We start from the raw sequence: 12,757 nt of genomic DNA, 5'->3' as shown, positions 1-12,757 counted from the left end.
TCCAACGTCATGGCAAAGGGCAAGCAGCATCCAGCCACCTCCTGGATGCAGAGCGTCTCGTGTAAATCAACATTCTCAGCGATCACTCTGATGAAGTCAAAGTACCACTCGCAACTTCTGGACAAAAATCTAGAAGCTGAATTATTAGCTGAAGTATTGTGTCTGGTAAATTCATGCCAGAATTCCAAACTTTAATGAAAAAGAAAGAAAGCAAAGTTTTGCGCTGAATGGTGATAAATGTTTGTTACGTAAATATACACATGATGTACATTTACCTGTATGTGTGTACGGCGTTTTCTACTAAAATCAGTGTACGTGGCTAAAACTGTGCCTCCAAAGCCGCACTTGTGTCTACATCAGCTATTTCTACTGGTCAACACTGCTCTAAAACTATTTCCCTGCACTGTCCCGTTTCCTTTTATAACCTCATGTTTCTAATTCCATTTTAAATGATATGATCTCTACCTCATAAGCCATTTGTACCATAACATTCAATATTCTAATATCTCTCTGTGTGAAAACATTTCTTCCAGTGATATCCTGCCCCCTTATTGTTTCACAAGCCAGGTGGAAACAACCTTTCTCACTATCTACCATCTTAAAAACCTTGCATCAATTTGAAACCTCTATTCTGTTCACCCACTTAACTTACTTGGTTCTAGTGAAAAACTTATGCAAGCATTTAATTAGAATTAGAGTATCCCATAATTTTAGTCAAACCTTTTGTAGATTTGTATGTGAATCTGTTTGGCCAATGCAAATTCAGAGTTTGTCTTTTTTTTGATTTCATCGAGCAAGTAATGAGGCTTTTACCTTACTGACAGAGCATTGGTGCCTGGATTTGTACAGATCCTTTACTAAACCCAGAAACAGATTGCCTCTATAAGGCCCTATGTATAACGTACTTTAATAAAGAACCTACTGTAAAACACAGCTTTAATAATCCCCACACCCCCACAACAAACATTCATTGACTCTCAAATAAAGGTTGAATGTATTTGCGAATAGTATACAGTATGTACACTGTACTGGAGAAAAAATATCATCACTTAACCCTTATTGTGAATGAACAGGAAATTGGTTTCCTGTTCCATTTCTCATGAGGCTACAGCTGCCCATGCTAAAGATATCAACATAATGCAGAAGCTGCTTCTTGCAAATCCAAACCATTTTTCATTTTCAACATTATAAATAGTTGAAGCTTCTAACAAAAGCTAGCTTGTGTAGATGTGAATTTCAAAGAACAAAATTTCACACAGTAGTGAAGTAAAAATACAATTCGTAAACAGAATATTTTTTTAACGAGGGCTGTTTATGACCTTTAAAGGGGCAGATGGTTACTGCAATGGGTTTGGAGCACCAGCATGGATGTAGGTCAGTACATGAGCTTCTAATCTCCGTCCCAGTCAGGAGTAGTGTTGACACATGTCTGGTTTTGAACCCATTGTTTTTAAGCAGAGCGTATGGAAAATTTCTAAAATTGTATGATGTGGAAGCATTAGTTATTAAGGTTTTAAATGAATTTTCATGAACAGCAAAGCAGACGTGAGCTCTTAAGCCATGATCTCACCCCTTCCTGCCTCCTTGGACTTGCTAAAAGGTGGCAATCCTTGTCAGGAGTAAGTTTACTATCTCAGACACATTATGCGACCACAGGATTGCAAACCTTAAGTCAGGCAGAGGCACCCAGTAGAGGCCAAGAACTTTCACACAGGAAAAGAAGGGCATGTTAAGGGGCAGGACAATTCAGGCACTCAGTTGCATCTCATGGTGGTTGACCTAGGAATGGTGGGAGTACCTTCATTTACTTCTGTAACGTTATTTGCGACAGTCCCATGATGAGTTTTAAACAGACACATGCAACAAATTAACAGAAGAGGAAGATGTTAATCATAATCATTCGTAACCACATAGTATTTACAGCACAGAAACTGGTCATTCGGCCCAACTGGTCTATGCCAGTGTTTATGCTCCACACGAGCCTCCTCCCAACCGACTTCATCTCACCCTGTCAACATATCCTTCTATTTCTTTCCTCCCTCATGTACTTATCTAGCTTCCCCTTAAATGCATCTATGCTATTCGCCTCACTATATGGTAGCGAGTTCCACATTCTCACTACTATGATTTTTAAAAAGGAATACTGATCATTATTTTCAACTAACTCAGGTCATTACTAGGATTATTAAGGACTTTGTGTTACGAAAATGCAATCAAAACCTGTTCTTTTTCCCCCATTAACCAGGTAAAAGCAGTAAATACTGCAACTCAATCTCTGTTGGTACTTTTTTGGATGATGATGATGATGATGATGATGATGACATTAGTTTAGAAGAAATGAAAAATAGACAAAATGCTGCATTGAACGTCAGCAAGTCAATGGTTATACCCGGAAATAGCCCTGGTACCATTGAAGAAAACGGGTGCCATATACTTCCTGTGCAGCGCACAGCAGACATTATTGATTCTACGGACAGTCTGAGTAAGCCCGACAAAGGGATCTCGCCTAATTTAAATGGAGTTTGCTCTCCCGTGGGTAATGAAAAGCAAGGAGGTTGTGGACGATGTCCTCGTTCATTTACCATGAGTGAGTCAGAAGATGTCCTTTCCCCCGTTTCTAACCTCATGGCTGAATTTGAAAAGCTTTCACTGCATGACGAGGAGGAAGAGAGAAATTTGTTTTCTGACAGATTTATAGAATCTGCAGAGGAGCACGAGAATGAAGTAATGGACTTTAATGTGTCTGGATTGGTAGCTCATGAAAAAGGCTCTGCAGATAACCAGGATACTGAATATAATAAAGCTGATATAATTGAGACTGATGGGCTGACTGAAATAGAAACGAGGGAAGAGAATCCATCGCTCGCTGCAGGTTCCAGCCAGAGGCATCCTGTGGTAAAAGATGGTGATGAAATCTCAGATTCATTGTCATTATGCACATCAAAGGTAGCAACTTTACAGCTTGAAAATGAGAAGAACTATGCACACAATAGCACCTTGACCTGTAGGACAGAGAGTTCTCCTGTTTTGGAGAGGGAGGTTTCTGTACATTTTTCAACACAGGAATCCAATGCATCTCAAAGCAAACCGAACTCGAGGCCCGATATGCAATTGGAGAACATCACCTGCAGATCCCCAGAAGATATACAGCAACTACGTCCCCAGCACACCCCAGGCTCTTTGAGAAAAGGAGCTGCCAAGGGGATATTCCTGGTTGGGTAAGGAATTGATAATATATTGGTGGGTTGGGGGGGCGGGGGTGGGGGAGGGGGGGGAAGTGCTGGGTATTTCCTGAAGGCTGAACACAACCGAGTATCCTAACCTTACTAGCTTGAGTCTCCAACTAGTCCAACCTACTTTTGTTTATTTTTTTCCTACTTTAAAATGCAGGGAACTTCCTTCTATTATTAGTGGGAGCATTGCATCATTTTAGTAAAATACTTCTTGTCATTTACTTGAACTCCCTAGAACTCTCCTTCACATGTCCAGGAACTTTGCACCGTTGTACTAGCTTACACTAAAAATAACAATCCACATATTGGACTAATGCTGGTTGCACAGTATGTTAAAGGATTTTCTCCACTCCTTGCCTGAAGGCACCAACCTGTTTCTGGAAGGTTCCAAAGGCATTGACAGTCCTTCAGCACTTCTATCAAGCACCCATTCTTTATACTTGCACTTGAACCATTACTGCCTTAGGTTAGCCATCCAAGCCTGGCATTGTCCTCACCTGATGTATATTTTGAAGTAGGAAAAAAATAAACAAAAGTAGGTTGGACTAGTTGGAGATTCAAGCTAGTAAGGTTAGGATACATACGTACACACACTGTCTAACAGAGGTTACAGGTTGGCGAACGGGAGCAGGATCTCCCAAGGACACCCAGACTATATGTAATATTCCCACCCTACTGCCTCGAAACAGCTCAGCAGGTTAATATTTAAAGTGAAACATACTGGCCATTGAAATTCCCAGTAATCAACTACAAAATGTGTCAGTAAACATGCAGTAATGATTTCATAATTTATTATCTTTCACTGTAATAATATCATTGGACATGAACAGCATGGAGTGCTGTGAGCACATGAAATGGAGCTGAAATTGAATACAGGGTGTGTGCATATGTATGTGGATAGATGGACAGCATTCCCCTGGGGGCTTGGTGATCAGTGTGTTAACCTCTTTGGCCCTGTTTTGAATTCACCCCTAGACTGATGGAATAAAAGTCTTTGTCACACCACAGAACTAGCTATAATTTTGAACTTGGCTAGCTCACTCAAGAGAAACCGTAAGAACATAAGAAATAGGAGCAGGAGTAGGCCATACGGCCCCTCGAGCCTGCTCCGCCATTCAATCAGATCATGGCTGATCTTCGACCTCAACTCCACTTTCCCGCTCGATCCCCATATCCCTTGAGTTAATAGAGTCCAAAAATCCATCCATCTCAGCCTTGAATATATTCAACGACTCAGCCCTCTGGGGTAGAGAATTCCAAAGATTGGATGTGTGACGTAGGAAATGGAAAATGTCACATTGGTGCTGTAGCTGTTCTGACTTTGGATTAAAGTATCTTACTGGGACAGAGCTTTATTCCACACGTGGCCCCTTCCTATTGGTGGCGTGAATGCTTGATGCTGACACTGGATTTCTGAATTGGTCCATTTCTCAGCACTGACATTACTCATCCTGATTAAAACAAGGAGTTTGCCAGAGAAGAAAATACTTGGCAGTGATTCCAAGGCAGTGATCTAATGGCAGTGATCTAATCTGGGATTATATGACAGTCTGAACCATTGGCGTTTCAATATCTGTACCCATTGATTCAATTAATAGAATCAGCCTCAGATATCAGTTATTGTTAATTTATTTGTGGGAGTATTTTCCTTACTTGGAGTCTTTTATAATCTTCATTCTTCTGATGTTGGATGATATTTTATAACCATAAGTTATACAAAGTAATAAATAACATTTAAAAGGAATTTGCTGTGCTCCCTGTATTTGGCAAGGCACTCCCTGGTGTAGCACTAATTGTAAAGAAAGTTTCATTCCTGACCTGTGCTGTGTTACCTGATCTGAGTCTAGTTGAGTCCTTCTAATTGGTCTGAGCGCTCTGGGGTAGGGAGAAAAAAATCAGCCAAGGTTCCCACTTATTGCTACACAATGACCCCTCCAGGAAAGTGCACACGTGTGTATGGACATCAGGCCAGAATATGATGCCGTACAAGGTCAAATAGCCTCACTGTTTAGGTTCAGAAATAAAAATTGGCCACTTGAGTGAAGCCAGCAAGAGAGAGGGCCTTAAGGGGAGGAGAGGTAAAAATAAAAGAATGTTCTTAAAAGCAAGAATATTGTGTTTTTTATTTATTTAAAGCCGTTGAAGTTAACATTTTCAATTGTTCTTGAAGCATATACCACCCTCTTTTCTCCCCTCCAGGGAAGAACCAACTAAGCTTGACAGTGATGTTCTAGCTGCAGTGAGTGGTGTAGATATTGACCCACAGATGTTCCCATGTTTAGATGAGTGGAAGAGCAGACTGCAGTCCTACTCCGTGTCAGATGTGCAGAGGTGGGTTTTGAAAGCAAAGAAAGCCTCATACATTCAGACACATGAACATAAGTATCAAGAATATAACTGGCACATCTTCTTCCGAAGAAGAAGGATCCTTTTACAGTGACGTAGTTATCTTTTATTTCAAAACTGAAGAAATCGAATCCACACTGCCTTAATGTACCTTATAATATAATACATTAGCAAGGAGGGTGTGAACATGTGTTTCAACAATGTTTTCTTAGGGTTTGTACAGAAAAAGTACTCGTACTAGAGGTGTACTGCTTTTATCTTGTGTGTCAGGTTTTTTCTTAATTGTGTTAAGAAAGGCTTTTTTAATTGTCTCAGGATGTGGGCGACACTGGCAAGGCCCAGTCATTGCCCTGAGAAGGTAGCGGTGAACCTTCTGCTGCACGTTTTTGGCTACTGCAGAGGGCATTAAGAGTCAACCACATAGTGTGGGACTGGAGTCGTGTGCAGGCCAAGCCTGATCAGGTGGGGATGAGAAGATTCCCTTCCCTGCAGGACATTAGTAAACTAGTTTTTACAGTCCCGCATCTTTCATGGTCATTTATTGCCGGTGCCGTCCCAGATTTAGTGAATTCAGCTTCACATTTTGCTTGGTGGGATTTGAACTTTCAGCCTCTGGGTTGCTGGTTCAGTACCATAACCGCTGCACTATCTAATCTATAAATGTATAGTGCATTGAGTTCAAATATTAGCTTCCCAAAAGCCCAGTACCAAGTCATACAGATCATAAAGTTTTCTGTTTGATTCCTTGTCTGTGCTGAATTAGCTCATCTCAGCTGTGCCTGCCGATGATCTCAGGACCAGACTCTCTCCACTCAGGCGGGAGAATAATCCTGTTCTTGAATCCTATCCACTGATCCCCACTGGGAAGTGTGAATGTGTGCCCATCGGGACTGCAGAATTGGTAGTAATGCCCCCTCCATGGCCGAATAGCCAGTTGATGCTCATTGTCTAAGCTCATACATGAATAATGGCTAGGGGCCAAGGTTCTGGAGTATTGCTGGCACCCATGGAACTGTATCTCTTGTCAGGAAGCAAGTATTCCATATATGAGTTGCCAAGAGGATTTAATTCCCACATACGAAATATTTGTTTTAGAACTTGCTACTTTTAGCATATTGTGTACATTTCTGTGAGGTTATATTTGAGTTTTTCACAAATGCTAGAAAATAATAGATAATTATTGTCTAAATAGTCATCCATAGAGGTACAAAGTAGCAATATGATATAATACGGCCACCGGTATAGCAATCATAACTAAGCAGAAAATTAGTATGCTGTGATATGTTGATTATGGTTCATTAATGGTGTATCCATCTTTTGGTAATGTTTAGATGTTTCCATTGGGAACTACATTTTTATGATGAACAGCAAATGCTTGTTACAGACTTCCTGCTTTATATTGAAGAGTGAGGCCTTTGTATATGCATTGAGCCACTCTACAGTAAAGTTATTGGCAATAAATGTGACGTTTTTCTATTACTTTATCAAGATAATGGATTATAATCAAAATTATGCTGTAATTAATTTAATACACATGGAAAGAAATGTGTAGTTATTAGCATCATTCACCAGCGACTATTTCCCAACTTTCAACTCTTCTGAGAATGCTGACTAATGCTGCAATACAGGTTTAGTGCTGACAGATCTTGGATACGTCACTCATTTATCACGTGAGACGATTTTAATGATTAAACCTTTCTCATAAGGTGCTGCACATCGATGCAGCAACATTCTGATCTTTCAGTCATATGCTTTGGCTCTCCAAAAAAAACCTAACTTTCCGAAGATGAGCTGGGAAGTTCTCCCCGTTATCCTGGCCAATATTTATCCTTTGACGAACATCACTTTTTAAAAAAAAATTATATTTGTCATTATCTTATTACTGTTGTACGCAAATTGGCTGCCGCGTTTCATACATTACAACAGTGGCGAAACTTCAGAAATACTTCATTGGCTGTAAAGCGCTTTGGGAAATCCTGAGGTCATGAAAGGAGCTATATAAATGAAAGTTCTTTCTTTAATACATAACAGTAATATGTCAGTAATGTTACAGGGCATTTTACTATTTGAACCCCAAGATGTGAGATGATCTTGAAACACAGGTTTTTGAATGTAATATGAAATATTTTTGCCAGTTTTTTTTTTGTTGATAGCAGTAGCTGACTAGCAGGTGGCAGTGGTAGAATCACATTTTTTTTTATTCGTTCACGGGATGTGGGCGTCGCTGGCGAGGCCAGCATTTATTGCCCATCCCTAATTGCCCTCAAGAAGGTGATGGTGAGCCGCCTTCTTGAACCGCTGCAGTCCGTGACTTCAGCTGTAGTGATGTTGGGTTTCACTTCTTACCACCTCACCTCACCTCCCCTCTAACTGTTTTCAACCTAAGTGAGGTCTTTCACTGTGGGCTTTGGCACTTTAACTTGGTCTCAATTGAGAAAAACACTGCATCTTGCAGGAAAATAGAAAATCCAGTATATGTCTGTGTTGGTCAGAGAATTTACTGCATATCATCCGCATATTATTTAATACAGTTAAGGCAATTGTTAGCCCCTCAGTGTGATCATCACACATCAACAATACTGAGTAGGCCAACAACTGTTTTGGAACAACAAAAAAAATCCAAAATTAAATATAACAGTTACAATATATATTTCATTTAAAAAAGTAACTGGTACCTTGAAATAATTTCATGTGAGTTGCTTCTAGTGAGGAATTAATTCAGTTGAATAGTTCTGATGACATTAGAAATCAGACAAGCAGAATTTGAGGGTTTTTTTCAACAATTATTATTATAAGCTTTGTTTATTCTATTGAAAATGCTTTTTAATATATATCAAATATTATAAGCAGACTACAAGAGGGAAAACAGACAATTTATATCACATTTCTCAGGAAGGGCCAAAGCATTCCACATACTCTGAAGAGTAGTTACTGTTGCTGTGTGGGTGAATGCAACAGCCATTTTACGCACAATGTCCCAGAAACAGCAATGGGATGCAAGACCAGTTAATGTTTTTAGTAGTGTTTGGGTGAGGGAGGAATGTTGCCAGGACACCAGGCCTGCAGCTGTTCAAGTGCAGTGGGATCTTTAAAATTCAGATCCCATCTGCTTTTTTAACATCTTATCCAAAGGATGGCAACTGCAACAATGCAGTATTCCCTCAGTGCTGAATGTTGGTTTTAGATTACGTGCTCAAGTCCTGAAATGGGCTTGAAGAACTTGTAGTCCCTCAATTACTCAAGTCATGCTGCTGAGGCCCTGACCAAAGCCCAAATGCTTTCCAGTCGGTAAAGCAGACAATGTGAGGGCAAATTATATGTAGCCTTTGAAATTGCACTTAATGCATTCATATGACATTCTTTTGTCTACTATTTTAATAAAGGCATAGTTGGTATTCGCCCAGCCTAATCATAACACCATAATACTACTTGCAATTTATGACGTCGTGATTTCCCCTCTCCCCCCCCCCCCCCCCCAAGCATGTGTCATAGCCCTGAGTCATCATTATAAGTGCCTTATCTCCTACGTAATCCGTCGTATTTGAATAAAACAGTCACTGAAGACAAAGTAAACCAACAGTTTATTGCAGCCAATCTTTCCTTTTCATATGCACGTATGTGGTCGTCCTAATGCTGGCCGATGGCAGTGGGAGATTTTCATCAGGTAACATGTATTAGACAAAATGGGGTTCAGTTCCTTGATTCATCAATTATATGTGGGGTGTTGACCAAGGCTGCCTGCAGTCAAGCACTTGGCACCTCGTAGTTCTGGTTATAATTAAGTCATTCTGCTTAGAAAAGTATCTTAACATCAACCCTTAAAGTAGTTGTCATGTTTTTTTATACATGCTAACTCTATCGAGTTTGTTCTGCTGATATAGGGTGCTTCAGGTAAATCCTGGCAAGAAGATAAAATAAATTGACATGGAGTTGCTTTTACAACTTTTTATTTTTGTTTCTGCAGTTGGCCAAGCCCTGCTATACTAAAAGGGAGACCAAAAATACAGTCCATTATACCGAGTTCTCCGTGCAGCCCTGGTTTCTCCATTCTTGGGAGATCTAGTCCGCTGTGCCACAGTCCAGGAAAGTTTGGGACCTCCCCTTACTCAGAGTTTGGAAGCCCCGGGCGATATAGTCCAGCCTATGCCAGCCATATCCAAGTGCTGCGACTTCTGCACTTCTCTGAACCATCTGAGCTTTAGCATTTGCTGTTGTGATACCACTGTGTTGCCCCACTTTAGAGGGGGAATCGATTTTATATTTTAAAAAAAAGAAAAAAATGTTTCCTAAATTTGTCTAATGTACAATGGCTGCTTCATGGTTACTGCATTCTGTTCGATTCTGTGGCTGTAAATCAATTTTCACTGCATTTCTTTGCCTGCTGCATTGTCCCAAGTCCCCCATATCTGTAATACAATGTTAACCCTGATTTCTCTGCCATTTCTTCATCCAATAATAAATATATTTTAACTTTTTTTAGCATTGCTTTAATAAAATGATGTCCCCCACGTAGACTTTCCCCAAAAGAACCACAGTGGGAAAAAATAAAAATGACCTTTTATGCAACTTCACGACCAAGATGATTCTGAGGACTAGAAACCAACATGGTCCTGATCTGGGTCCAGGCTGATAATGTCAGTAACACTCCCAGTTATGTATGTTTTTTTCAATTTAATTTCTGTGAAATTCCTGTAAAAGTAACTTGTCCACTGATCTTTGGGGGGGGGGGGAATAAATGAACTTGGATTGTTTTTTTAACCCCACTTTTATTACTGAGAAATACATTTGTGGGTGTGTTATAAAACATTATATTGCATGGAACTGAAAGCTAATGTGCTATAGAAAGTAAGTTCATGTAATTGGCTGCTAGAATGGTGAAAAATTTACAAGTCATGCATATAAAGAGGGGAAAATAAGGTACTCGCATATAACAATTAATCTCTTATTCTGGCACCTTGATTGCATTGGTCAGAAGGTATTCTCAGTGTTTTTCAACTGTATTAAAAATTATTTGTTACATGAAAATTGCATCTGTGGCTTTTGCAAGCTTTTTAGTGCCTTGTTTTAAATTTTACTTTTTAATTGAGTTGTGAACTAGCTTTATTGTTGCCTTTTAATGTAATTAAATGCAGCATGTAGATTTGGGGTGACTGGATATCCAGTGGAGACCAGCTACTGTTGAGTCAGAGTTGTTATAGCACAGACACATAGGACACACTGCTAACCTGAAGGCACCTCTTTCTAGTACCTGTACAAATTGACTTTTACACTGTTGCTCCCACACCCACGAGTGCCAACAGAACTATACGTGCAAGATACTGTGGATGTGTGCAAATGTCTGGTCTTATTAGCTCTGACCTTTCCCACTGCACCTCTGGGATGTAGCACGTATTTATGGTACGTTTATTACTGTGTAAATGTGAAATGATAATTGTGCTGAGAAAAGAATAAAAGAAAAGCAAAAGTGCACAAAATTACCGCATTTTAATCATTACTGTGGAGTTTCAGCACTTTTTTTAAAAGTCCTTGAATAATGTACAAGTGAAAGTGTTCAATGTGCAAATACAAGTAAAATTGATTAGTAGTCTAAGCAAATTGGTTTCTTAACAGTGTATAACTAAAAATGTTTGATTCATTCTCCTACAGAAGTAACGGTAGTGATGTGAATTTTTATATTGTGAGTTGATCTGTATCCTGATGTGGTTTGCTCTAGATTCTTAATTTTATGCTGTGCTTCCAACTGAAATGCAGCATCATTATTGTTGTGACCATGTTAAATTCTCACTTGTAATGCAATGAAGTTGACTTCAAAGTACTGTACTTGCCAGTTGATGGACAGTGGGAGGTACATGGCCCCCCCTTATTTGATTGAACTGAAATTAGAAATAATTTAAAACCTAATGTAGCTATTGATTTTAATGAACATGTGTACAATGAGTCCCTTTTTTGCTTTTTTTAATGAACAGTTATAACTAAGTGGGGACCAGAAGCTCCTTTGTTCACAGAGTTGCCTGTTTCTCCTGTTTGTAATTTTAAACTCCACTTAATGTTACGGCAGCCTCCTACTTCTCCGCCTTATTGAAAGCCTAGCCGGTGACTGTTTACTTAGACATAGTCCTGGCTTCAGCCGACAAGGTTTCCTAAACAACAGAAATGCTGTAACATGATGATCTAAAGCTGAGCGTGTTGTTAAAAAAACAAAATGATACTAATAAATTCAGTATGTTAAGAATTTGGAAATATAGGATATTGTTTTTTTTAAAACAAGGTATAGCTTCGACCAAGAATTAAATATTAATCTCCTGGACAGTGCTGCGAGCAACCTGGGTGAAAAATCAGGTGCATTAAAACAAAGGTTTTTTTATTCATTTCCTTTTATTTATTAATTATAAAAATATTGGAGACGGAGGGAAGAGACCGTTTGGGTGGGGTGGTGGGAGGTCATGTGATGAAACCTCCAGGAGTACATTGAACCAGAGTTGGGGCCCCCATAAAAGGTTTCCTATGAGTGTTGTGATGACAAACTTGCAGTATGGACAGAGTTGGGAAATAAACTACAGGAGGCGCGTGTTCTGTTGCATGTATTTCTTCCAATTCCACTACACCTCCAGAAAATAAGAAATCTAGCAAAATAATTCCTGTGGGTTCGAGCTGGATTCAGTAGCCATGATTCTCTGCCCATTGAAGAAACCATCTCATTGCGAGGGAGAATCTGGCACACAGGTCATGCTGATGGGCTAGCTTAAAGATGTTCCTATTTTGGCCTGGGGACCACACGTGGCCCTTGGCAGACTTCATGTTCCATCTGCTTCTATACATGCTTGGCTGTATACGGTTGACCAGTTTGCAATTCAGTGTAGTTTAGCAGCCTTATTCTTTAGCAAAGTGATTGCAAGGTTACCCCAAGGTTAAGTGAAAGTACCCTGTTATAATAGAACTATTGCATCTGTGACTTTTGAGTGTTTTTTTAAAAAAAACACTCCAAGTGAGCTGTAAACTAACTAGCTTTATTGTTGCCTTTAATGTCATGCAGCATGGAGGAAATGCAAAGTGTAGGTTTGAGATGACTGGATAACCGGTGGAGACTGACCAAATTTGATTGCGTTATAGCAGATACATAGGACGCACTAACCTGAAGGTATTTTGTTCTGGCTTTTACACTATTACTCCCACAGTGT

General features: G+C 39.6%; 1 protein-coding gene across 1 annotated transcript in view; it reads left to right on the top strand.

Moving 5' to 3' along the window:
• ankle2 (ankyrin repeat and LEM domain containing 2) overlaps window positions 1-11,811 on the top strand; it is a 39,423-nt gene extending 27,612 nt beyond the window's left edge. Inside the window, exons 11-13 of the mRNA XM_068006140.1 lie at window positions 2,246-3,218; window positions 5,433-5,564; window positions 9,544-11,811. Of these exons, the coding sequence (XP_067862241.1) occupies window positions 2,246-3,218; window positions 5,433-5,564; window positions 9,544-9,781 (1,343 nt within the window). The 3' untranslated portion in view covers window positions 9,782-11,811. The remainder of the gene's footprint in view (window positions 1-2,245; window positions 3,219-5,432; window positions 5,565-9,543) is intronic.
• Window positions 11,812-12,757: the final 946 nt, after the last annotated feature.

Source organism: Heptranchias perlo, chromosome 25 (assembly GCF_035084215.1).
Source record: "Heptranchias perlo isolate sHepPer1 chromosome 25, sHepPer1.hap1, whole genome shotgun sequence".
Classification (NCBI taxonomy): domain Eukaryota; kingdom Metazoa; phylum Chordata; class Chondrichthyes; order Hexanchiformes; family Hexanchidae; genus Heptranchias; species Heptranchias perlo.
The sequence above is the reverse complement of the archived record's forward strand: the minus strand, read 5'-3'. Positions and strand labels throughout refer to the sequence as shown.